The following is a 27,750-nucleotide window of genomic DNA, read 5'->3' as shown; positions in this document are numbered from 1 at the left end:
TGAACACGTTTTTAAGATTCTGATAAGCACAAAAAAATCATTTTGCACAGCAGCCTATTGCTTAGACATATTAACCTTTACTAATTCATCTAAAAATGTTGCCAGGTGCCCAGCCAAAATATGTTGTCATATTTGCATTTGGAACAAATATTTTTCATTTCCACTGAGTTCTCTTGTTTAAATCATCCATCCGCACCATCCAGTCTGAGAGATGACCAGAACAGATGATGCCACTTCACTTCAGAGCTCTAAGAGTTTTTCCTTGTCCTCTCCTTCACTCAGAGAGAGAGAGAGAGAGAGAGAGAGAGAGAGAGAGAGAGAGAGAGAGAGAGAGAGAAGTGAGCATATGGCACTCTAGTGTAATGGTCTCGACATCAGAAGGTGACAGTGCAAACTTGAGTGTCCCTGCTTTAATGTACTTTAGACTTACTTAGAATCAACGGTTTGTGACTCAGCTACTCAGCAACTACTGAGTTAAAAGCTTGCACTGCAAATGGCAGGAAAAAGGCAGAGCTCTGTTCTACTTTAAAGACATGAATATGTGATGTGATCAGGGCCGGATTAAGATGGCCTGGGGCCCCTAGGCTACAGGTTGCTGGAGGCCCCCATGGAAGGATTTTTTGGACAACATTATATAGACCACATCTTGACTCCTGACTTCTGACTCCTGACTAGGATTTTTTCAACACCACATCCTGCAATTATCGACCTTTCCCCTCCTCTGGCCAGTTGAGGGGCCCCTTGACAGGTGTGGACCCCTAGGCTGCAGCCTTATCTAGCCTGTGCATTTATCCGACCCTGGATGTGTTGTGTTCTGCTTGCGTTGAAAAGGTGAAGGTTTGTTTCCCCTGGTGTGTACACTCTTCAGACTATATGTTTGACATGAGGTTAATAAACTACTATATAGTAAAGTCTCTCTGTTTCTAGTGTACATATATTTTATTGAGCAGCATGCATCCAGCAGTACGGACCAGAGACATAGTATGGGCTACTCCACATTTTCACCATTAAGTGGTGACCACTAGGGGTAGGTAAGCAATAAAAGTCATGAGAGGACAGAAACAAATAATATGGCAAATGGGTTAGACCAGGGGTATCAAACTCAAGTCATACTGTATCACGGTATGCATTAATGATGAATGATGGCCAACTGTAATACACATTTGAAAAGATCTCGCGGGCCGAATAAAATTACTCCGTGGGTCAGATTTGGCCCCCGGGCCAGACACCAGCCATCCCTGGGTTAGACATACAGTAGTGGCTGGTTAGCCTGGCCCTGCCAGACATAAGCTCCAGTCCAAAAAATGTTCCCTCCACCACATTATGACTGGGCTGGGTGTTTAGATAAGGGTCCGAACTTATTATCAGACAACCAGCAAATCAGCGAAGATGAGAGCAACAAGGGGAGTTGGGGCAGATTAAAAACTTCAAATTTTAAATCCCCCACTACAATAGTATTTCAATATCATGTTGAGATGTTAGCAATTGGGCAAAATGAGATGTGAAATGCGCATTTCAAATTTCAAGAGAGTTAAACCCTCCCATCATTAATCTTATCTCAACTTGACCTTTCCAGACCTTCTGTGTGGATAAAATTAGTAATGACAAGGAGAAAACTGAGGCGGCTGAAGACAGGGTCAGGGCTGAGTTTCCCAAAAAGTTTGAAATAGTAGTTAAGTATGAGGTGGCCCTTTGGCAACATAGCAGAAATAGGTCTCACATAATCACTACAGTTTATACATACAGTATTTTACCTTGCATGTGCACTTTGTGCAAGCATTTTATTCACATGTGCTAGAAAGAATAATGTAACTAAGTAGGTCTATACAACTATTTTATGCATAAACCGTTAGTGATGTGATATATTGACAAAGGGGAACCTCATACTTAAGTACTACTTAGACTTAAGCACTACTTAGACGTATGTTTTTGGGAAACTCAGCCCAGATCTGTCAGCCATTTTGACTGACACCGACCCTCACTGACCCAGGACAATGAGTGATTACCAGAAATTATTTCAGAAGAAGCAGCCACGCGAACAGAATCAGGCTCCTTGGTACATCCAAATGTTGTACTCAAATCCCAAAAACTGTACTACATTGTGAAAAAAGGAGAATGAATGTCCATAACCACTAAATCGTATTCAGTGGTGCACCCAGACCCTTAGAGCTACTTTCTAAATGTGTTCGGAAAATAATTTTCATAGCAATATAGAAGACAGGCAGGAAAGAAGGGAATAATAATAGACGAACATAGATACAGACTCTTTGTAATCCTACATCGATTTCTTGGGGATGGGAAATTCAGCACAGTGACTCTAAAGGGCAAATCCAGCACATGCAACATGCTGTTTCAAGTCTCCTGATAGCCTCAGGGAAACAATTCAAGTCTTTGTATCATGCACAAACACACGCATACAACCTCACACACATGGACACACTTGCACACACACACACTTGCACACATACACACAAACACAAACACAAACTCGCACACGCACGCACACACACACACACACACACACACACACACACACACACACACACACACACACACACACAAACAAGAGGGTCTGAACGGTCAACATTTTTGTCACTGCTTCATATACTGCAATTATCAAGCAGTAAATATATGTACGGAAAGCTTTTTCTTTTTTTTTCTTTCCCCACCCCCTTTATCATACATATTAATATCCTGTATGGGGATGGGAACACATTGCAGAAAGAAGAGCTATAATTACGTAAAACAATAACCCCACACATGGTCCGAGGTTTATAAGGATAAGATAAGTAGCCTAGTATTTTATAACCTTTCAGATTCATTTAAAAAATGTACACTACAGTATATCTATTCAGCTGTTACATTGTAAAGGTGCACTGTGTAGGAGGGTGGCCAAAGTAGGCATTGCAACTATACTGCTCATTGAAATTCTGCTGCCTATTGCCAAATTTGATCATTTCATGAATTCTTACTAAATAATGAACTAATACTTATTAGTATGACCAAAGCACAGTACGTTTTGCTGGACATTCAAAATGGTGGACATTGGAAAATATCCCCCTTTTCATGCATGAAAAGTGCCATTTTCCCAGTCATAATGAATACTTCAAATTTGATGGTGGTAGTAAATATTCATGAAAAAGGTAACAGCTTACAAAACATTCAATTTGTTTCTTGTTTACACGTATAATAGTTAGCTACCAATCATACTTAACCCCTGTATACTATGATAACAGTCAGCATTCACAATTACATTATAAATACATTCAACTGGCTAACAATACTTCAGACTATTGTGTGGTCAAAAAGCATTTTAAACAAACCCCAACAAAAATGAATATGTGTATCTCACACTATTTTTTTGTTGTTTTTTGCGGAACGAATAACACAGTAACCCATTAGGGCTTTGGTGCGCTACTAGGCCGCATTAATAGACATAATACAGTCAGACTGGGACATCATCTACATGGAAATGAGAAAGGAAATACTAATTTGTTTATCTTTTCAGGACAGGCGAAATGAGATCCTGTTTCCCAAAACAGTGCTGTGCTCCTTTAAACCAGTCTGATCTCCAAAATTTCCGTGCTCCTGTACACGGATGTTAAGGACACGAAATCCGTGTCCAGGAGCACGGATTTCGCCAAAATTCTGTGCTCCTGAACACGGAAGTGCTTTCTATATTCCCACAGTACTGTGTAAACTCTTTCATTAGAAAATACATGCCAAATGCTAATCCTAAACAAAATAATGCTAAGCAATTATTTCGGTTGTGTCCTGACCAAAACATTCCCTAATCTTAACCTGTCATTAAAGGGACACTGTGTGAGATTTTTAGTTGTTTATTTCCAGAATTCATGCTGCCCATTCACTAATGTTACCTTTTTCATGAATACTTACCACCACCATCAAATTCTAAGTATTGAATGTGAGTGCAGGTGACTCACTAGCCATGAACCTCAGAGTTACTTTCGGACGCGACACAAAACAGAAATAAAAGTCTGGAGTCCAAAACTTAAGTTTGATGTCTTTCTTTATAGTAACTTAAAATAATACAAAACAAAAGATGAATTCCTAACTCCTATCTAAAACTAACTGAAATGTGACGGTCAAAAGACTGTGATGCTCCTAAGGTTCGTGGCTTCTACACTGACGTTCTTCATGCGTCCTGACGGTTTTATATTAATATCAGCAGCCAATCAAAATGCACCACAGTAGCTAGTGTCTAGGTAAAACTTTACAAAATTACAAAATGAATTCGTATAACACAAAATATATATACAATACTTCCTAAGTATCCAAATTAACTATAATTCTGGTAAATATAAATTCTAAATACAAAATCTATGTACATAAATAAACATTTTACTTAAAACATAGAAAATGGCTCTAACATATCCCAGCCCCTAATTGACTAGGCCTTAGCATATCAATTATCAACTTAAAACTTAAACTCAGAGCCATTACCATTTTACTGCATATCTATCTTATCATTAACTTTCTAAGTCTTTCTCTTCTTTCTTCATTCTTCTCCCTGCAATAAACAAAGTTTAGTTATTGGTCTTTGGATGGTGCTGGTCTTCGTCCGGACTTCAGCACTTCGGACCACCCCTCTGGAGTCTGGTACGACCTTGGTGATTCTGCCCAGCATCCAGCAGTTCCTGGCCAGGGATGGATCCGCGACAAGGACGACATCTCCAACCTTGAAGCTCCTCTTCAATCCAAGCCATTTTTGCCGCTCTTGCAATAGTGGCAGATACTCCTGGGTCCACCTCCTCCAGAATAAATCAGTCATATACTGAATTTGTCTCCAGCGCCGTCGTGCGTAGACATCGTCGTTACTGAACACACCAGGTGGCATGCTGGGTTGAGTCTTCAACAGGAGTAGATGATTTGGGGTTAACGGCTCGAGGTCGTTGGGGTCATCTGTGTTGGTTGTAATAGGTCTCCCATTGATGATGCTCTCAACTTCGCACAGGAAAGTCTGCAGTCCTTCATCATCTAACGATTGTTGCCTTACAACAGAACGCAGGACCTTCCTCACGGTACGAATTTGACGTTCCCATATGCCGCCATGATGAGATGCAGCAGGCGGGTTGAACAGCCACTGCACTCCCTTCTGCATCATAGCTTCATTGATGCGGCTCTGGTCCAGTTCTTTCAAGGCTTGTCTCAACTCTCTCTCTGCACCGACCAGATTAGTGCCGTTGTCGGAACGGATGACAGACACTTGTCCTCGTCTGGCTTGGAACCGACGTAGAGCGTTGATACACGAGTCCGTGTCGAGGGAGTATGCGACTTCTATATGCACTGCTCTGACTGTCAGACATGTGAAGAGCACTCCGTACCGTTTGACCTTGGCTCGTCCTCTTTTTATCTCAAAAGGACCAAAGTAGTCCATGCCTGTGTTTGTAAAAGGCGGTTTGTCGGGTAGCAGACGATCTTGTGGCAAGTCTGCCATTTTCTGTTCCCCAGCCTTTGCATGCAGTCTTTTACAGAGGTTGCACTCTGTGATCACTGTTCTTGCTGCTGCATTGGCTCTAGGTATCCAATACCGTTGTTTTAGTCTTGCCAGGACAAGATTTCTGCCGCCGCATACGGTTTCTAAGTCGGTATGGTGGAGAATGAGCTAGGCTACTCTGTGTTGTTTCGACAGAAGGAAAGGATGCTTGGCCTCCTCAGGCATCGCTGATCTGTTCAGGCGGCCCCCTACTCTCAAAACACCATCTTGTAAGTATGGATCCAATTTGAAAATTGAGCTGGTTCTTTTCACATTTTTATTTCCTTTCTGTAGAACTTTTATTTCTTCAGCATAGGTCTGTCTCTGACTGTATTTGATCAGCTCCATTTCTGCTCTGGATAGCTCTTCAACTGTGAGCATTTTCTTTTCCAAGTTCTTTTTACAGGTGTTCATTTGTTCTTCAACCATTGCTTTGTGTTTTTCTGTGTCATGTTCAGATTCTTTCACAGCTTTCACTAATTCTTTTCTTTTCTCACTCAGGTGTTGCAGTATCTCTTTTAGGCGCAGAATCCAAGCAGTTGCCTTCTTGAGTCGGTACCAGCTGGAGTAATGCTCCACAAGTTGGTTCACTGGATCTGTGTTGTCGACCACTGGATTCGTGCACGATACAGCAGCTGATGTCTTCACCTCTTCATCACTTTCTGACAGGTAAGTAGACTGTTCAGGTTGCTCTGGCCAGTGGTCAGGCTCGCTCAGGAAGCTAGGCCCTTGAAACCAGTTGTCGCTTGACATGAAGCTCTCTATCTTTAAGCCTCTTGAAGCTTGATCAGCTGGGTTCTGGGAGGTGTTGACATACTTCCACTGAGCTCTTGTGGTGGCTTCTCTAATGAAAGAGACGCGGTTAGCCACAAACGTCTTGAAACGAAGAGCGTCATTTTCAATGTACCTTAGTACAGTCGTACTATCTGTCCAGAAAATGGAATGTGTCAAGGGAACTTGAAGTTCTTCTTTTAGCATTCGGTCAACCTTGACTGAGACCATGGCAGCTGTCAACTCCATCCTTGGGATCGTAACTTGCTTGAGCGGAGCAACTCGGGACTTGCCCATCAAGAAGCAAACGTGTTTCTGTTCTTGCTCATTCGTCAACAGGAGGTAAGACACAACCCCGTATCCGTCTTGACTTGCGTCGGAAAAATGGTGAATTTGTGCGACCTTTGTGACTCCGAATGAGCTGGACTTGAAACATCTGCTCACGCTGAGCTCTGACAGCTTGTCAAGGTCTGCTAGCCACTTCTTCCATGTTCGTTGTGGCTTCTCTGAGATTTCCTCATCCCAGCCTCGTTTGTTCTTGCAAAGGTTTCTCAGAATGAGCTTGACGGGCAGGAGTAGTGGCGCCAAAAACCCCATCGGGTCATACACCGAACTAACAACTGAAAGGATGCCTCGTCTTGTGCATGGCTTGTCAGGCAGCTGAATCTTGAACTTGAAGCTATCGGAACTTGTGCACCACTGCACGCCTAACGCTCGTTCAACTGGTAGTTCGTCTTGCTGCAAGTCCAGATCTTTGACTTCAGCTGCTCTTTCGTCGCCAGGGATGGAGCACAGCAAGGCCCTACTGTTGCTTACCCACTTGGTTAAGTGGAAGCCGCCACTGGCACACAACTCCGTCAGCTCCTTTACAAGATGCACAGCTTCCTCTTCGGTGGCAACTGACTTCAAACAGTCGTCCACATAGAAGTTTTTGAGGACTGTCTCTGCGGCTTCTGGTGAAGTAGTTGCAGCTGCGCCTTGTGCTGTTCTCCTGAGCGCATACGAAGCGCAACTGGGGGACGACGTGGCTCCGAAGAGGTGCACGCACATCCTGTACTCTTCCACAGGTTTGTTCAAATTGCCGCCTGGCCACCAAAGGAAGCGCAACAAATCCGCGTCTTCGTCTGGAACCCGCACCTGGTAGAACATGGATTCGATGTCCGCCATCAGTGCGACAGGCTCCTGCCTGAACCTCAGCAGCACTCCGATTAGGGTGTTTGTAAGGTCCGGCCCTTGTAGCAGTCTGTCGTTCAGCGACACTCCTTGGTATGTTGCCGCGCAATCGAACACAACCCTCAACTTTTTCTTTTTCGGGTGGTACACCCCATGGTGTGGGATGAACCACACTCTCCCGTCACTGCGACTCAGCTGCTCATCTGGAACTCTGGTGGCGTAACCTTTCTCCAGGATGTTGTTCATGAAGCTGTTGTACTCTTGAAAGAAGTCTGCATTTCTGTTAAACTTCCGCTTCAGGGAGTTCAGCCGTTGCTCAGCTATACCACGGTTGCATGGCATCTTCACAGAGTCTTCCTTCAGAGGCAGCTTGATGGTGTAATGGCCATCGGTCAGATGTGCTGATGTTGTCACAGTGTGCATAAACTGTTTGTCATGTTGTGATGGCTCTGACTTGTCCTCGCACCGGCGTTCGGGGAAATCAGCCTCGTAGTGCCTCATCAACATGTCTTCTATGCTTAGAACAGAGATGCGATTCACTGAGAAACTCTGTCCCTCAGCGCCATCGGATTGTTTGTCTTGGCATCTGCTGACAGGTCCGTTGACACACCACCCTAGGGCCGTCTTCACAGCCCAAGGACCTTCGTTTCGGCTGTTTATGATCTCCCATGGCTCCATAGCCTTGTGGGCGTTGGAACCGATGAGAAGGCCAATCTCTGATTCCAGTTTTGGAAGATGGACTCGGTTCAGGTAAGACCACTTCTCCAAATCTTTCCTCTGTGGTATGTTGGTTCTCTTTGCAGGTATGTCTGGGTGCGTGTACACATTGGGCAGCTTAATGTAGTCTTGTCCATCTAAGCCACACAGATCTGTTAGGACATAGCTGCTGACTTTCTGTTCCTGTGACATGGTGTGAAGAATGTACTCCGTCTTTCTTCCTCGGATGTTCAACTTCTTTGCCAAGTCCTCAGTACAGAAAGTAGCGGTGCTTCCTTGATCCAGGAACGCATACGTCTTGATTATACTTGAACCCCTCTTGTGTCTTATCTGCACAGGTACAATGGGAAGAATGCAAGCGTTGTTCCCAGCCCCAGTTTGGTCACCTCTTCCACATCCTGCTGACACGAGAGCGTTTGTTTCTTCCGCTGCATTCGATGCACTGTCATCTGCACTGTTTTTTTCTTGTGCTGACTCTTCCTTCACAACGTGCAGGATAGCAGGATGCTTAAAGGAACAATCAGGGCATGAGCTCTTTTTCTTACAGTCCTTGGATAGGTGTCCTGCTGTCAAACAGCTAAAACAGAGCCCTTGTGACTTTAAAAAGTCAATTCTCTCGTTCTGGGGTTTCTCTCTGATCTTGTTGCACACGCTGAGTGCATGGTTCTTCTTGCAGAACAAACAGGGACTTTGGAAAGCGTTGCCTGACTTAGCTGCTTTCTTCTCAGCTTGGCCTTTGGGGGCGCTCTTCTCAGTAGCAGCCACATTCACTGCAAAGCTGCTTCGTTTTGACTCACCTTTTCCTGAGCTGGACTTCTTCTTTGTGTCTACCTGTTTACCTGAGGTGGCGTCCAGGATATCACCAAACAGTGGGTCATTAACAACTTTGGCTTGATGATACACAAAGTCCACCAGGTCAGGGAATTTGGCTCTTCTTCTCTTTTTCTCATAAATGTCGTAAGCATGGCCCCTCCATTTCTCTTTCAGCTTAAATGGAAGCTTGGACAAGATGCTCTTCATAGTGGTAGGATTGTTCATCTCGTCCATGTAGTCCACGTCGCTTACTGTGTTACCACATCCAATCAGGAACAAGGCGTAGTTTTTCAATCCTTTCCTGTCATCTGGCTTTATCTGCGGCCAGTCCATTGCTTTCTTGATGTAAGCATTAGCAATTGTCAATTCGTCACCATAATGACGGTTGAGTAATGCTCTGGCTTCTTTGTAAGCCTTGTCTGGCCTCATGTGCTCACAGCTGCGAATGAGTTCAAGTGGCTCCCCACTCGTAAACTGTTCAAGGTAATACAAGCGATCTTGCTGACTGTCCGTCTTGCTAACGATGGCATGCTCGAAAGCTCTTATGAAAGACCTGTATGTCAGAGGATCTCCTGTGAATACTGATATGTCTCTGTGAGGCAGTTGAGTCAGACTCTGTTGCTTGATGAGCATTTCAGTCACTTGGTTTTGACGCTGTAGCACTTGATACAGGTCATCAGCAGAATTAGCATTCTGAGTGTTGTCAGTCATTTGCCTTCCTGAAGATTGTCCTCTCTGTGAAGAGACAACTGGCGCAGCTGATCTAGGCTTGACATCCTGCGGTAGCTTTGCAGCTCCAATGTGCCCATAATCATGACTATGATACTTCTCTTTGCTTTCAGTCACATACCTAGGTTCAACTTTAGGCTTTGTGACTGGTTCCAGTAAATCATGAACAGATTGAGAATCTTCATAATCTTCATAAATCTTTAATTTAGCTTGTGAAGCAGCAATGTCAGTTTCAAGCTGCAACTGTTCCTTTTTGGATCTCAAGCGCGATTCCTCTGCTTTCAAACGCATTTCTTCTGCTTTCAAGCGCATTTCTTCTTCTTTTAAGCGCATTTCTTCTTCTTTTAAGCGCATTTCTTCTTCCTCAATCTCTTTTTTCTTTTCAATAGCTTCTGCTTGCTTTAGCAGTGCTTCGTGTTCTGCTTTAAGTCTCAAGCGCACCGAGCTGGTGTTAGAGCGTTGAGATGAGCGGCTCCTAACTGTGTGAGTCTCAGAAATACTATCCTGTGGTTTAATACCATCTTCCTCTTCATGAGAATACTTTTGCACATTTTCAATCCATTCATTTAATTCGTTTATGAATGCATTTAATTCTTCACATCTGTTTAGAAATGTCTCCTGATCAGTATTTCGTTCCTCTTCACTCATAAGCTCACATAATTCTTCATTAAGCCGTTTATACTCTCCAAAACATTTTTCTAGCTTGGGTAGAATTTCCCATTGTAACCTTTCAACATTGCTTTCATCTTGTTTCAATGTTTCAATGTCTTTTCGCTGCTTTGTTAACTGTGCCAACTTTCCCCATCTCTCATCTTTTAATCTCCAGATTTTCTCCTCCACTGCCCTTACCGTGGGCTTTGGTGCCCTCTTCTGGTCACTAGGCGCATCCGCATTTGACTCAGCATTTAATTCAGCCATCTTGTTTCACACGTGAATCTTCACACATTAACTGTGACAATTTCGAAATTCCTCACAGCTTCTAAACTCTTCCAAACATTCACAGACACTTGTGAAAAGAGTTACTACTTATGAAAGATCGTTTTGCATAAACAGGAATGACTGTCTTAGCTGGGAATCATTTGGGCATTTACTGTAGATTTTGCACAGTCAGCTTAGCAGGATAGCTAGCGCGCTAAGTAGCGTAGCATGCTAACGGGAATGAATAGAGATATCAGACCTGACCCAGGGAAAGCTTGCTTCAGCCAGCACTGCAGTCGAAGTATTTCTTTACTGTTTCAGTTCCTCTCAAACCTTGTAGGCGATTTCAGGTGCTTCTGTCTTCTTATTGAGCTGGCAGCATCCAACTTCTCATGTCCTCCTCTCAGCCCGGTAGCGTGGCTCCGAATCCTCGGCAACCCTCGTGGCTTGGGCTAGTCTTTTGACTTGAATGTGAGTGCAGGTGACTCACTAGCCATGAACCTCAGAGTTACTTTCGGACGCGACACAAAACAGAAATAAAAGTCTGGAGTCCAAAACTTAAGTTTGATGTCTTTCTTTATAGTAACTTAAAATAATACAAAACAAAAGATGAATTCCTAACTCCTATCTAAAACTAACTGAAATGTGACGGTCAAAAGACTGTGATGCTCCTAAGGTTCGTGGCTTCTACACTGACGTTCTTCATGCGTCCTGACGGTTTTATATTAATATCAGCAGCCAATCAAAATGCACCACAGTAGCTAGTGTCTAGGTAAAACTTTACAAAATTACAAAATGAATTCGTATAACACAAAATATATATACAATACTTCCTAAGTATCCAAATTAACTATAATTCTGGTAAATATAAATTCTAAATACAAAATCTATGTACATAAATAAACATTTTACTTAAAACATAGAAAATGGCTCTAACAATCATTATGACTGGGAAAAAAAATCATTTTTCTTGGAATTTTTCATACATGAAAAGGGGGATCTTCTCCATAGTCCGCCATTTTGAATTTCCAAAAATAGCAATGTTTAGCTGCAAAAATGACTGTACTAGGACCATACTCGAAAATATTTGTTTAATACTTAGTAAACTTTCATGTAAAGATCAAATTTGGCAGTAGGCAGCCCAGTTTCAATGAGCTGCATAGTTGCAGTTCCTTTTTTGACCATTTCCTGCACAGTGTCCCTTTAAAGACATATTTTTGAGAAATACCTTTTTCCAGTTGGTTGATAGGCTATCAAATTCATATAATGAATGAAAGAATACTAGCTGTGCCCAGACCAAAACAACCTAACCCTAACTTGTCAGTAAGAAATGTTTTTTTTTGAGAAAAACTATTTGAAATTAGAAAAATCCTGAGAAAACCCAAGACTGTGGAAACATAGAGCTGTGGGAGTATAGAGAGAGCACTTCCGTGTGTCCATCACGGAAAACAATTCCGTGTCCAGGAGCACAGAATTTTGGCAAAATCCGTGCTCCTGGACACAGATTTCGTGTCCTTAACATCTAAGGATAGACCAGTATATATCAGGCCGATATTTGCATTTTTTAAGTGTATCGTATCGGCCGATACACGTGTGGTTTTGGCCGATACGCAATATTTACTATTTTATGTCATTCAGGTTTTTGTAAAAGCACCATGACACTTTATTTTTTCATTACTTGATTGTTAGACATTACTTGATTGTTAGAGTGGGTGTTTAAATGTTACAAGTTCTATCTCAATTTGATAATGTTAAAGGTATGTTCATTTTTAACTTGAGACCTGGAATATTTGTCATTTTTGAACTTTTTTTTTAACCTATATCGGCCCCAAATATCAGGTATTGGAAATCGGGTATTGGCCAAGGGTGATGGAAAAAAAATCGGTATCGTATCGGCCATTAAAAAACCTGTATCGGTCGACCCTAACATCTGTGTCCATGAGCACGGACATTTTGGAGATCATGTTGCTTAAACTCTGACGGGCACATTCTATTTGGTTCTCCAGCAGTGCTATCTGTCTCTGCCTCTATCTATCCGTCTGAATCTCTCTCTCTCTCTCTCTCTCTCTCTCTCTCTCTCTCTCTCTCTCTCTCTCTCTCTCTCTCTCTCTCTCTCTCTCTCTCTCTCTCTCTCTCTCTCAACTCAATGTCCTCCCACCACCGCACAGGTACCTCTGAAGTCGAGTAGTTTTGCATACTCAGGCTATTGTTGGTGCCAGTTTGCGGATGAGTTTTCTTTGCTTGCCTACTTCCACCCCCCGCACCATCTGCCATCGCCTGTCATGAGTAAAACACACTACCATCTGCCTCCATGTCACCTTCCTCTCAATTCATACTTTAATAAGTAGCTAGCTCTTGGAGCAGATCTAATATTTCACCCAAATCACACATTCACCTGAATCAGTTATGTCAACAGGGCAGCCAACAGTGCCGGACAAAGGGTAAGTTGTCCCGGGCCCAGGCAGAGGGAGGCCCCGAATTGGGTTCCCATTATTACATTGTATGCACACAGCTCAGAGTGGAGAAGTCACATGATGCCACTAAGATTACATAATGACCTCAAACACTTACAGTAAACTCAAATATAGTTTGAATTTCTGTGGATAAGGACACTTGTGCAACCATGCATATTGTTTCCACAAATCAATAATACTGTATAGTAGTGTGCAGGCGAATCTAAATAATGAAAATTAAGGAACTATCTTGTCAGTTCAATTAAACAATTGATACAACTCTCTGACATTACTCCTTAACAGGCAAAAGTTAACCCTTCATTGTTGCCAACATGCCCAAAACAGATCTACAGTAATCTGGCACTTGCAGCTACACAGTAAAACAGCGTTGTTAATTCAACATGAGAGTACTCTAGGACCAAATACACTTTAGAATATGCTAAAAAAGAATGTCTCTCTAAGTGTTGAATTAACACTGTGTAAATGTAAACCACTTAAAAAGATGCATTGGTGAATCTAGCCAAGCACAGTAAAACAGCCAATCCATATTAGACCACCCCTGAGCATTGACCTAAGTGCATTACAGTTTGGTGACTGTTGCCAGTTAAAACATTCATTACAGTTTGGTGGTTAATGTGCCCTGTTAAAATATTCAAATTCCCTCCCCCGCCCACCCACACTCACTCGTGTGTATTATTGGATCACATACAGTACTACATGACACATGATGTCAGTCCGCCCCCAGGTCTGAGCTTGTGGTACATAAGTGGCCCTCAGCAGTGGAGGATTAGTAGCAGTCTTGCATTTTAAATACCTGGATCATTCACTGATAAAAATGTTTTTTTTACTTTGTAAATACAATGAGAACAATTAAAGTAATTTCTACATAGATTAATCAATTCTGAGAATTAGGCTACTCAAACATGGCATGCGTTATTCACTGTAATGCTTACACTTTCTGCGTAATTGTGTGTCCAAACATTTAGTCAAATAAGTTCACTAAATGTAACCTGAGTAACTACAGTAAACATTGCTGATATATTGTTGCCATTATAATAACTACAGAAATTCAAGTAAAAGTTGCCGAACGCTGGTGTGACGTCAGATGGTCATGAATCACGTGCCCCTAGAGCTGCTTGTCTCACTTTACTGATCTGATGAACTTGATGCGTGCTTGGTGAAAAACTGAGTGTGCCGGTTCGCGGACGAAACTCGGCGTGCATTCAGTTCTGTCGGTGTTGTTGGTCGTCGGTTTTCCCTTTCCCGGACGTTTTGAAAGTGTGGAAATACACCACGGTTAAGGTAAGCACGCATAAATCAATTCAATGTCGAGGTTTGCAACTGCCGTTTGAACGCATTGTGGGCTATTGCAGCAAACGCATGGATATGTACATGTAGGAAAGTAGGACATTGGTAGGCTACGAACTAAGACATTTTTTGGGGGGTGAAATCATTGTTTTTACAACAACGGAAGCATGGTGAATTGTGGTTTTTTTCACGGGCAGAGCCGTTCTTATCCAGGGCTCTGTTCACGGATGGTTAGCTGGTGAAGTTGCTAGCACGACAAGTGTGTGCTATGATTAGGCTAGTTCCACATAGCAATTTTATGAAATGCAACCATATTGCTGCAAGGCGAACTGGAGTTATTTTTCAATTGTGAATCCATGCTAAATAAGCATGCATCGCTCACTTATTAAGGGGGGCTTACGGGGAAGACTAAAATGAAGAGGCTAGACAGACATGCGAAGTATTTTGAAGTGGAACAGTAACATCAGGAATTCTGGTCACTGATGTGGTAATTAGCGCGGTTTTGATTCTGATGACGTGGGAATTAAACGTTAGTTTTGTATTAAAATCAGATGTTAATCGATACATTGATATGGAGTGACGGTTGAATGAGAAGTAAAATGACGTGAGTCACGAATACAATGCTTTTGAGAGCGATTTTAGGATGATTTCATCAAAGTAAGATGGCGCTGCCCTCGTGGCTGTGATATACAAAGTAGGAAGCATGATGGAGAGTAGATAACCTTAAATGCAGATGAAAATAAAGCCGTTTTCCTTATTAAAACACGTTACACGACATTGTTGGGGCCGTTCTGATTTGGACATTAAGCTGGTTCAAGCATTTGGCAGCATAATGGTTAGATCTAAATGTCCCTTTCACTCTGTCTTTATCCATGAAGGCACAACCATTACAGGAGACTAGAGCTTCACACACTCTCCATAACCTAATTCTTGCCTACTCCAGTACACTAAAAAGCAAGTGACACAGTTTTGCCTCAATTGTCGCCAAAGATCATTATGCATCGTTTTTCGTTCTCAAAATGTTGAAACATTGTCATTATTGAAGTGGTTATTGTGCATATTATTAATTAATGGTCCACTGTGTTCGTTATTTTACAGGAAGAGCTGGAGCTTTTAACCCTTCACGAGGCACCCCATTAAGGGTAAGTTGACCACCCAATCAGAAGGCAGCCATGGGTAAGCGGTTAGGTGGGTGTCAGACTTATAGCCCAATGGTTGCCGGTTCGACTTCCAACCTGCCAGGTTGGTGGGGGGAGTAATTAACCAGTGCTCTCCCCCATCCTCCTCCATGACTGAGTTACCCTGAGAAGGGTACTGTCCCGCCCCACTGCTCCCTTGGGGCGCCATTGGGGGCTGCCCCCTTGCACGGGTGAGGCATGAATGCAATTTCGTTGTGTGCAGTGAATACTGTGCGGTGGGCACTTTGGAGTTTCCCAATCAGGCCTACACTTTTCACAATACAGCAAAAGGTGGATATTTCGGGTACAAGCTATGTGTCAGGAATGTTGCTGCCTTATGCTTCAACTGCAGGTTTGCCTGCCTTTGCTGCAGTTTCTCAGATCATCTTGGTTTTGGATAGCATAGTTGTGAACTTTTTATGTGATTTTTATATCAAAGTCCAATCTCACACACATCCAGATGCTTTTCGGGTGCAGGTTCAAAAGACGTTAAGTTCATAAAATGAAAAAAGGAAAAACCGCAACACCGATGCTCCCATTTACTTCATTTTAATGTGACTGTTTTTCCTTTTTTCATTTTATGAACTTGATTTTTATCCCATGGCTATATACACAATCGCAGGACGACAAGTTGTTACCTTAAAACACCACATTAACACTCCCTTTTAAGTAAGCAATGAAATTTGATAGAAAAAAACTTAATTTGTTAGACTGAGCTAAATGGATGTTCTTTTTTCCCCCCCAGTGTCTTCCTGCCTGCTCAGATGTCCACCACAGCAAAGCTGCGAGTCATTTTTGATGATCTTACTGTGCGCAAATTGATTCTACCATCCGGTATCCCCAGTACTCTTCAGGATCTCAAGCTTGTCATCCAGAGCACATTCAGCACTCCAGATGGCTTTTCTCTAATGTATCAAGATGTGGAGTTCGGGGGCCAATTCTTTACACTGACCTCTATAGAAGATGTGCAAGACAGGGGTACGCTCAAAGTTGTTAAAGTTGAACCAGTCATTGTAGATCTCTGTGCAGTGGAAGAATCAGATGGCGTGTCATCCACATCCTTAGCATCTCAGGACACAATTTTGCTCTCGTCATCATCTGATGAAAGTCCCTTGTCCCAACCATGGCCAAGAAATGTTGAAATTGGAGAAACAAAAGAGGCAATGGAAGAAGAGAGGGTGGTTCTACTCACAGAAGTGAAAAAGACCAACAACGAGGAGATTATCCGTGAGAAAATGGAGAAGACCTTTTCGTATCGACGGTTGGAGGTTGTCAACCAGATGCCCTCAGTCCCAGATGTCATGGCGAGATGGCCTGCCCTTTTCTATGAGTCTCAGGTAAACATGAATGTTTATGTCACACCTTCATGGCTGTCATGAGATATTTTGAAGTTAATTCAGGTGAAAGGTCTTTAATTCATTCATATAGCTTTTATTTATACACATCTGAAATTAACCGGTCCATAAGTAGAAATAAAGAAGAGATTGTACACCATCTACATACATGCATTTCCTCCAATCTAAAACACTTCAATGTGTGTCTGTGTGTTGTATGCTTGTGTCTTCCTTTCTTTGTTTTTAGGTAAAGGAGGAGTTCAAGAGGATCACAACTATCCATCTGGACCCAACCTTTTTGACTAAGCTGGATCTCTACACTCCAAAACTCCTGACCATCTTCAAGACAAAGGGTGGGACTGCAGGCACAAAAATAAACAGCGTCTTGGAGTCACTCAGTCAGGTGAGAACATAAAAAAGAACAATCTGCGCATTTCTAACCCCATTTATCTGTAATATAGAGCCTAGGGTTACTTGCCTGTTACATTTGCAGGTGTCCACACACTATATCTGTTCTCCTTTCTGTCTGATGACTTGGTCACATTTGCTTTTTGTGAAAGCCCAGATGGTGACTTATCAGCCACTGGAGTACATCAGTTAGGGGCAAAATAATATTACAGTACATCCTGCTAATAAGACATGCAGATAATCAATGTGAGCTGTGTCAAGTCCCTGAAAAGCTGGCCTGTATCCAGATGTCTCTTCCATGTTCTGTACACTTCAGACAGACACACAAGATATTCTTGGCACAGCTCACATTGAAGTTGTCATCTTGCACTGCCTGAGGGACTTCAGTGAATAATGGTCACCACCTTATGGCTCATCAAGGCATGAGGCAATGGCAAAATGCAACTAAAGCATAAGCCAAAATGGAGCTGAACAGAGAAATGGTCTGTGGATGCCACCTAACGAATCACTAATTTTAAGGGGATGTCTTGAAAATAACCTTTCATTTCCACCTGTTGCCTTTAAAATTCACACAGCAGTCCGTGATATGGATTCGCTATCAGTGTTGTATAATTGACTTGAAACGTCATTCTATTGTTTTGGTGTTCCTTTGCTCTTTTAAGCATTGAAGTTATTTATGCTGTTGTTTTTTTTATACAGAAACAGATCTATAGCCATGATGCGGTCATCCGTTGTCTGATCCATTTCCTGGGAGAATCGGCAGAGGAGCTCATTAAAGACTACCAGGTGTGTGTCCCGATGTGTCTGTGAACCTATTGAACGCAGGTCTTAAACAACTACCATCCTTGTAATGCCATGTATGTGTGTAGGAGGCTGTAGTAGATATGCACTTGAGTATCTCTATGTTGGCACTTCATGTATGTATGTATGTACCTGTTTTTTGTTTTGTTTATTGTTTTTTGGCGTCATGTGTATCAGTGTTGTGTGTATGTGGCAGCTATGTATGTCCAAGACCAATTTCCTTCGGGACCATTAAAAAGAATCTTGAATCTTTCCTACCCCTTTTACAATGGCTGCATTTTTAAGTATTGGAATGTATGGGTTGTTCCATTTTTGACTACTTTGGTACTTCTTTGTGTTGTGTTTAGCAGGATGTTTCCAAGGATGCCATCGAACAAGACATCAAAGACCATGAGATCAAGATCCTTGTGCTGGGCAGTGCTGCAGAGGGTGTCCCCCCAACTGATGTCATCATTGTGATCGATGGTACAGAGGTATTGGGTGGTTGTAAAACACTCACCAATGCTTGCATTTTGCTCATGGGCTTTGTGTACTCCCTAGATCTCAGATATCCCCCAAAATTGCAATATACATTTGAAGTTTTTCAAAAGTTGTTTTTGGAGTTGGATGATTTTAAGTTCTCCCCCAAAGTGGATTCTCTGTGGAGGAAACTGGTACTGTAAAAGGGAAATGAAACTACAGCACATGCGGCACAGATGCAATTGACTGAATTGTGAGCTTGTTCATAACTGTTCATGAAGGGCTTTGAGTTATGCGTCTTGCTCTTTAGTGTAGGTTTATTTAAGGACTTGATTAATGTAAAAATGGGCCTGTACAGGTTGGATTTTTCTTTCTTTTCATTCTTTTTTACTTTGAATTTCATTACTGTGTACTATAGGTCCAGTTATTAAGTTCCCTCTCAGTCTTTGCATCATTTATAGGACCCACATCACTCACCAGTACTTGCATTCTGCTCATGGGCTTTGTGTACTCAATAAGTATGTGCATCCCAGTTTGGAGCATATCAGAGCTTTAAAGTTTTTCAAAAGTTACGTTTGGCGTTTGGATGACTTCAACATTCTCCAAAAAGTGGGTTCTTTGAGGGTAAATCTACTACTGTAAAAGGAGAATATGCCATTGTATATTACGGATGAGTGACTTCACTTTGAAGTCTGTGTGCATAAGTCTGAGTTATGCGTCTTGCTAGGTTTGTTCAACAAGTTCAATAATGTACAGATGGACATGGGCAACTTATTGCGTTTTTCTTTTATTTTAAAGAATTTTATTCTTTGAATATTTTATTATAGTGCACTATAGGCCAATTAGTTGGTTCCCTTGCAAACATTTTCCGTCCCAAGGCTAACTCATTCCTCACTTACGTGAACCCCACACACACACAGACGCGCGCGCGCACACGCATGCAGTTTGTTTCATATAAATTGGCCCAGACCAGAGATTACTTTTATACCGTTCTGTGATCAAATGTTTCTGGATTACTTCTCTTAATGGTACATTAAGAACAAGAGCTAAGCTAAATTGAGATAGATGATAACAGTAAGACAGAGGTCAAGTTTAGATAACCAGTCAAGCAGAACTTGAGAAGAAGGATCACAGATGAGGGAACAGAAAATGAGAGTCAACTCTATTCATCCTTCTCAAATATTGCTCAACTGTTTATTTCAACTTCACCTCCTTTGTCTTAGTTATATCACAGAATACAGTGTCTCTGAACATTTCAAGAAAGGCCACAAAGTGGACCCTCCCTACTCTGTCTCTCTCGCGCACACACACGCTTAAACACGCTCCCATTCCTATTTTTTTTGCTTTTTTCCCCCAGTGTTTTATTGAACGTTTCATTTTTATCATCTTGAAGAATTTAATTGTATCTTGAATTTTATATTGTCATGTACAAAATGCCCACTTTTTTGTATGCAGGTTTTGCGTTGAAAAATAAATGGCAAAATTCTGGATATTGTGTCTTCATTTTTCAGGGAGATATTAATCTGTGTAAATGAGTAATATTTACTTATAGTTTTTACGTGCAAAACGGTGTACTAGGTTTTTACTAGTAAATCTTAATCAAAACATTACTAAGTAAAAAATACTTGCTTTCAGCTGTGAACATTACTTTGGTATTACTAGTAAAAAACTGTAAGGAGTCGCAAGTAAATTTTACTTAAAATTTGCCTTGTTAAATTTACTTAGTATTTTTGTGTGCAAAAGGTGTACAAGGTTTTTCTAAGTAAACCATGGTCCATATTTTTATCAGTGTTGGATGCTAAAAATGTGTCACATACAGAACATGCGTCACATCATACCTCATGACGTATACAGTATACAGTACCAGTATCAGTAACCATGCCAAATAACATATACATTTCTCACAGATATGTTCCTGTAGCCCCTGACACTGATGCTGTACAGAAATTAAATTTGAATACAGTCAATATGGGAAATTGAATGAGTACAGTCAACATGAAATTTGAATATGTATAGCGTCCATGGCATTCTGAGGATGAACAACATTCACAATTACACAACTACCTGTATAACATTCAATATCATGCTGAACACCTTTACAAAAGTTCTATAGTACCGTAAATATGCAGTGGTCATTTTTCATAATCCAAGATGGTGGCATTGAAAAGGTGTCCCTTAATGGCTATGTAAATGAAAATTGTTAACACTTCCAATCTTGGAAAATTATACTCATCCCCTACATAGTGAATTCCAGATTTTACCCTCTGGTTCCCGCCTTAAATACCCGCCAGCACAAACCAATAGATACAAGAACTCTTTCGTACCCACAGCTGTCCAGCTGTTCAACTCAACTAGAAAATGCAGATAGTCATGTGTAGCGCGCTTATAAACTTTTATGTATTCTAAGTACTGCACTTATTTATTATTTCTCCACCATGCTTTTATAATTCCTTTACTATTCCTAAAGCTTTTATGTGTTTCTTGTGTTTTAAATGTTTTTATGTGTGAAGTATGTGTGTGCGTGTGTGTGTTTGTGAGGTGTACTACTACTGCGCAACAATTGTCCATACTAGGACAAATAAAGCTACTGAACTGACTGATATTACTACTACTTATGGGTGAATGATACCAAACAGAGTGCTAAATGTACAGTAGCAATGAGCAGAATAGTATAAAGAACTAAGAGGAAAAAGGACAAAAATATCTATCTATGTAGGCTGGCAGAAGTTATCTAGCATTTATGGCATTTAATGTCAGTCCACAGTGAACATTTGTCAGATGTTGATTTTCTGACACAGCCAGGAATCTGGTGGAAAGTCTCAACATAAGAAGCCAATGCTAATAATGTGGTAGTTCTATGGTCATTTGTTATGTAATTTCAACATCTAGTTAGGGAAAGATATGGATATTTTGGGAAATCTGTGAACTAATTTCTTACCAATAGATTTTTTTACCATGTGTTCTTACAGGTGTCTGGACACACCTCACAATTTATCCACGGCCAAATCCAATGGGAATTTCCGTGACACCCTGTCAAAGTTGGGGTGCACAGAAGGCCTATGTAAAAATTGGAACACTGCAGATAGGGGGGAAAGGATGCATAATGGGTCATAACTTCTGAAGTAAACTACATACAGAGACAAATGAACACATTTTTCCATACGTTACTGACCCAGTGAATTCAATTGAGGGGTATTTGTGGACATTTGACCACATTTGAACCCTGTTTTTGGTCAAAAACGGCAAAAAATGGCCTTAAATGTGTAGAAATGTTCATTTTTTAAATCATATTTCCAAGTTGTGTCCGTTATAACCACTTGCTCTTCATTTCTCATTTACAGTATGACAATATACTGTATATAGTCTGGGTTTGATTATTCTCTTGGTATTAAGCTGAAATAATAACCCAAAGTTTACCATTTTTAACCCTTTAATGCCCTAGACTGGAACCCAGAAAAAAGGTTGCAGAAGGGGCCATAACTTCTGAAGTATATTACATACAGAGAGAAATTAACAAGTTTTTCCATACAACACTGACCCAGTGAATACAATTGAGTGGTTTTGGACATTTGACCACATTTGAACTGTGCTTTTGGTCAAAAAAGGGCAAATAAATGGCTTTAAAAGTGTAGAAATTCAGTCATATTTTCACGCTTTATTGCATCCGTTTTCACCTCTAGCTCTTTATTTCTCATTTAAAGGATGACAATACACAGAATAAGGTATGGATTGGATTATTTTAATGGTATTAAGCTGAAATTATACCCCAAAGTTTACATTTTTAACCCTTTAATGCCCTAGACTGGAGCCCGGAAAATCATAAAAATTTGTCAGAATGTGGGATAAGTTTGGAGGTAAACCACATACAAACACAAATGAGCATATTTTCCCATACAATACTGACCCAAGAAATGAAACGGAGTGTTTTTTTTTTTCTTTTTTACTTTTGATCAAATTTAAAATGAACAAACTGTCATAGATGTCAGTGTGGTGGAGGAGCAATTGGGTGGGCGGGTGCTGGTCACTGGTAGCAGTTGGGGTGGGGGGGTGGCGGTAAATTTCCTCTATGTTTTTTTTCTGAGAGTTATGTATCTCTGAAGTATATATCTGTATATCAGTACGATAGCTAGTTGGATCACCCTCTTTGGTAAATATGCCATTTGAAGAAGGAAAAAAAAGAAAAACGCCTAAGTTTCGCTTAGACCACTTCTGACTGTTATTCCAGCTTTCTACAGTGGTTTGAATATACATATTAATTAAGATACACACCCTATACTGCACACATTATTATCCCATCATGGAAAAAAATCTTACTGTGGTTTTTGTCACAGAAAATGGAATTCTTAAGACATATTTGTAATTTTTTTCAAAAAAAAGTTTTTTGGGGGGGTACTTTTAGGTTTGTTGCCATATGGCAACATTGTGCAGTTACGGAAAGGATCCAGTGTACATTTTCCCTCCAAGACCAAACAAGGGTCATTCAACATTATGAATTATTTATAGAAATATACTTGTTTTTATCCCAGAAAAACATTGAAAGTTTACCCACAAGTTCAAGGGAGTTATTTAACACATTTTTGCCACTGAGAGACTAAGTGAATACTGTTTATTCTATCCCCGAAAAACAGTATTTCAGTGGTACTACGTTGACCAACCACCAATGAATATATTTGGTGTTAACACAATATCTGTGCATAGATTTGCACAAAAATGTGTATGGTAACTGTCTATAATATGTACATGAACTGATTTAATTTTGGAAGCCAACACTTTCAAGATGGCCGACATTCAAGATGGCCGACTTGCGAGTCAGGCATCTTTCAACATAAACGACAGTTTATTTGTCATAACTTTTGAATGGATGCTTGGATTTACACTAAACCTTGTGTGATAACACTCTATAATAAGTAAATAAGCCATGTAAAATTGTGAGGCCAGTGCTTTCAAGATAGCTGTTTTTTCAAGATGGCTGACTTTGAAGTTGGCAATCTTTTGGGACGGCCTGCCTTTTGTTTACGTCACAACTTTTCAATGGGTGCTTGGATTTGCAGTAAATCTTGTGTGTTTATAATATAATTGGTCTATGAGCTGTTTGAAATGTGGAGATTATGCTTTTAAAATGGCTGACTTTTAAAATGGTTGACTTTGTACAATAATTTTTGATCGGGTTGACAGATTTGCACAAACGTTGTGTGCTAATTAGCCTAATTATAACAGACACATGAAGTCAATACATTTTGGAGGCTTCAAATGGTCAAGATGACAGTAGCTTTATGCTCTAATCTGGGGTTTGGGGATTTTTGTGGTATACCTCTGGCAGTCTGGGGAGGCTGCATAGGCCTTGTTCGCTTTTCTGCATGTACTCAGAGTGAAAGCTCATAAAACAGTTCTGTACACCTATTATAACATTTTTAATGTTCTTATAGACAGTCATTTACACTAATTATAAATACTATCAGTTATCAATCATTCAATCAATTAATAAATCAATTAATCAATCAATTACAATTGGGTATTTGTATCAATACACTTTCCCTATTGACCATCTTGTTCCATTACCGCACAATGTTGCCGTATGGCAACATACCTATTTTTCAACATAAAACGGAAATGATTTTAGTTGAAAACAAAACAAATGGTGAAAACAGATCATGACTAACTATAGATCATCCCAATATTTTTTACAATTTTGTAAATATTGCAAAAAGTGTGAAAGATCTTGGCCAATGCAAGAGCAATCTGTCAAGGACACATGCTCATGTACAGTGAGGGAAAGAGCAAGCTTGGGGCAGTGTGTGGTGTCATGTGATTGGATTAAACAAGGTCACAGTTTCAATATGAAAACCAATCAGTGTCTATTATTTATATTTAAATACCAGGAAATGCCAAAAGAATGGTATGTTGCCATATGGCAACACCATGCAGTATAGGGTTAACCTGATAGTTACACCATCCAGTTTGTCATTTTTATTTATGTTTCAAAATAAAATGATGTAATATGGCAATTCATGCCTTATCAAATCATACATAAGTGCATCACTGCTAATTATAGCTTTTGTTGGAGATTAAAAAAAAAAAAAAAACTAAAAAAAAGTTGTATCTAGGTAAACACTCTACAACCACTTAATTGGGTACACCTTGCTAGTGCTCTATTGGACCCCCTTTTGCTTACAGAACTGCTTTAACTGCCTTCAACGATACTCAGGTAGGCTGTGGAATTCCAGCATAGTTCAAATGGTGCTAAAGCCCTTGTGAAAATCGACCATGGTTTTACTATAATAAAGTAACCATGGTTTATCTAAGTACTCTGAAACAACCATAGTATTACAATGGCTTATGCATGTTTTTTTGGGTAACCATGAAAACTGGATCATGGTTATTTATGTTTTTCACATTTTTTTTTTCAGCATGGTTTGTGTCCATGTTTTAACCATAGCCACAAACCATGCTCAATAAACCATGGTTAACTTTGGATTTCATGGTCACCCAAAAAAAACCTTTTTCACATCCGTGGTGTAATGGTTAGGGAGTTGGATTGAAGTTCACTGAGTTGCAGGTTCAAATCCCATCCTTACCTCTCCCTACACCTTCATGACTGAAGTGTCCTTGAGCAAGGCACCTAAACCCACATTGCTCCAAGGATTGTCACCAATATGTGTTAAAAAGCAGCAGCTACAGTATTAGTCCAATCTGATATTGACCAATGTTAGTGAGCCTGTGTGAGTTATAGCCTCATTTTCCTGTTCTTAGCTGACTGTAGAGGCATCTGGTGTGGTTTTCTGCAAATGTAGCCCATCAGCACAAGGTTCGACATGCTGTGCATTCAGAGATGCTCTAATGTATGTGTTTCTGAAATACTCAAACAAGCCCATCTCCCTTGGATTTAGTGGTGCTCAGCTATATCTGGTTAGCCTGGCACCCACCAACAAAGTGCTCTGAGCTGTAGATGAATTCGGTGTAGTACAGAATAGGGTAAATGCTACTGGGGAATGTGGTTTCCTGTGGTGCACCAGCAGGGAAGCTGACAGGAGGGGTCAACTGTCCTGGGCCCAGGGAGAGATGGGGCCCAGAATGCGGTCTCCATTACATTGAATGTATTGAGCTGGGGGCCCTTTCTGATGGCTTTGTCCTGGGCACAGCCAAAGCAGTCAGCGGTCCTGAGCACCAGTGCTACTGACCACACACTCTGATGTTAGGTCCCCCAGTCTGACAAACTGAGATGGGAGTCTGTGATCCAGTTTACCAGGTCAAGCCACAACCCCACCCCCAGCAGTTAATAGTCGTGTTTGCAATTCCGCAGATATTTGCATGATCACAATGAGATCTGCATGGTCTTAAAAAGGTGGGGTTGAATGCTTGGCAAAAAAGGGGGACAGAAATATCTAATATGACTTCCCAAGACATAAAAAGCTGCTTCATGAAGCAGTGAGTGAACTTTGTCACAAACATGTGGTCTGGACACTCAATTCACGTCAACTAGATGACTGCCAATCAGGGCAGATTACTGACGACATGGTGGCTGCACAAGTAGCAAAGCCAGCAGTCTGGCTAGAAACCGGCTAGCAGCCACACTCCAAGCAGCTTCATGAGCTGAAGAGACTACACAGGACTGCCACTTTTCCATATAGTGCAGATCCGTCTGGGCATGGACCCCCGTGCAAGGAGAAAGGAAACTGGCCACGATGCCAAAAACACTAAAAGCTGCCCCCTCCAAGAGTACCTGAAAACACCAAATACTGCCTAGGCATGAACGGCCATCCAGGTACTTTGCTCGTAAATGCCCGTTACGCCCCTTTGTGGGGGAAATCAAACTGAATGCCTCATCAACTTACATGCTACATCGGCTAGCCTAAATGAACACAGTCCATGCTTCTCCCCGGCTGTTTGGCTATATTATTTGAACAACTGGCAAGACAAGACGTTTCGGCATGTTGCACGTGAACAACTCTAGTCTACAGGTCCTTATCTTTCGTTTATTAAACCCCAACATCACCAATTGATTTGCATTGGCTGTTTTCCCCCACAAAAGGGCATAACGCACATGGAAAACATCACGCCGTTCATGAGTATTGGTGCCTACCGGTCACATGATGAGCCCTGTCACAGCAGATTGCTGTTAGGAATTAAAGGCACATGTCTCATCATGCTACAAATGCATTTCTTATGTACCTTTTTCATTGCAGTGCAATAGTAGAGAAGTTAATTTCATTTAATTCAAAAATATTAAATCTGGTGCATTTATTAGGTTGTGCTTACTTACAGAAAAGTAAAACTATTTCTAATGTATACCCATAGTATGGCATTTTTCATATAATTCAACTCCGTGGTGAAAGGTTAACATTCACAACACTATGGATTGACAGCATGATTCTACAGTAGTTAAGATTTTTTTATTATTAGAAAATAGGCTCTCAATTGTAACACCAATTGTCGGCCATGGTTTATAGGCTATACAATTTACATGTAATGAATTCCTCTATTTCTGTCAACGTCAAGGACTATGTAATGATAAAGTGATGCTTGGAAGGTTCTGTGGCCTGTTGTTAGTGGGTAGACAAAAAGTCACTTTTCAGAAAATCACCCTCAGGGACAGGTTCTTGAGAGGATGTACAAACATTAAATCCAACAGCTATGATGTCTAACTTGCTATCAGACAACTATACACCAGAGACACACAGGTTTTGAAAATATATAGGCCTACGCAGTGAGAATTTGCCTGGCACTAACCCCATTTTTGGACCCTTGGCACAGATAAACACAGATTTCCCATACAATGCTGACCCAAGAAACGACATGAAGTGGTTGTTTTTTTTACTTTTGGCAACACTTGCACAGCATTTCTGGACAAAATAAGCAATAAATGACCTAAAATGTGTCAAAAAAAAGTCACCAGCCTCTCATTGTTTCCAATGTTATTGTGTGCTTTTTTTACCACCTCTTAATTTATCATGTACCGAGTCAATTTGGTTATTGTATTGGGTATTAATCTGAAACAGAATCTCACTTTAGTGAATCTTTTGCATCAAACCTGAAAAGCCAAAATACAGTAGGCTTATAGAGTGGACTTACACTGATTAAATTCTTAGTTTGAACGAATGAAAAGACGGTTGATTTTCAACATATTTTAGTCTGTTTTGTCCAGGAATTCAGTTTAAATGTGGTCAAATGTCAAAACCAACCACTCCATTTCA

General features: G+C 40.9%; 3 protein-coding genes across 4 annotated transcripts in view; 1 reads left to right on the top strand and 2 right to left on the bottom strand.

Moving 5' to 3' along the window:
- Positions 1–27,750, bottom strand: part of plppr5b (phospholipid phosphatase related 5b) — a 175,751-nt gene that overhangs the window by 143,138 nt on the left and 4,863 nt on the right. The gene's annotated exons all lie outside the window — the stretch shown is intronic.
- Positions 5,627–8,285, bottom strand: LOC134456133 (uncharacterized). The gene has a single exon (XM_063207564.1). It carries the CDS (start codon positions 8,117–8,119, stop codon positions 5,627–5,629), a length of 2,493 nt encoding a protein of 830 aa, XP_063063634.1. The 5' UTR covers positions 8,120–8,285.
- On the top strand, positions 16,305–18,838 carry LOC134456132 (uncharacterized). Its single transcript, XM_063207563.1, has 4 exons — positions 16,305–16,894; positions 17,139–17,294; positions 17,999–18,085; positions 18,448–18,838. Exons 1-4 carry the CDS (start codon positions 16,322–16,324, stop codon positions 18,760–18,762), a joined length of 1,131 nt encoding a protein of 376 aa, XP_063063633.1. The 5' UTR covers positions 16,305–16,321; the 3' UTR covers positions 18,763–18,838.

This window comes from Engraulis encrasicolus, chromosome 9, assembly GCF_034702125.1.
Source record: "Engraulis encrasicolus isolate BLACKSEA-1 chromosome 9, IST_EnEncr_1.0, whole genome shotgun sequence".
In the NCBI taxonomy this organism is placed as follows: domain Eukaryota; kingdom Metazoa; phylum Chordata; class Actinopteri; order Clupeiformes; family Engraulidae; genus Engraulis; species Engraulis encrasicolus.
The sequence above is the reverse complement of the archived record's forward strand: the minus strand, read 5'-3'. Positions and strand labels throughout refer to the sequence as shown.

Bases quoted from the DNA above. Each gene is read 5' to 3' on its own strand.
- LOC134456132 (XM_063207563.1), top strand. From the start codon at position 16,322: ATGTCCACCACAGCAAAGCTGCGAGTCATTTTTGATGATCTTACTGTG. The intron at 17,295-17,998 runs GTGAGAACATAA...TTTTTTATACAG, and splicing joins TCTTGGAGTCACTCAGTCAG to AAACAGATCTATAGCCATGA. The intron at 18,086-18,447 runs GTGTGTGTCCCG...TGTTGTGTTTAG, and splicing joins AGCTCATTAAAGACTACCAG to CAGGATGTTTCCAAGGATGC.
- LOC134456133 (XM_063207564.1), bottom strand. From the start codon at position 8,119: ATGGAGCCATGGGAGATCATAAACAGCCGAAACGAAGGTCCTTGGGCT.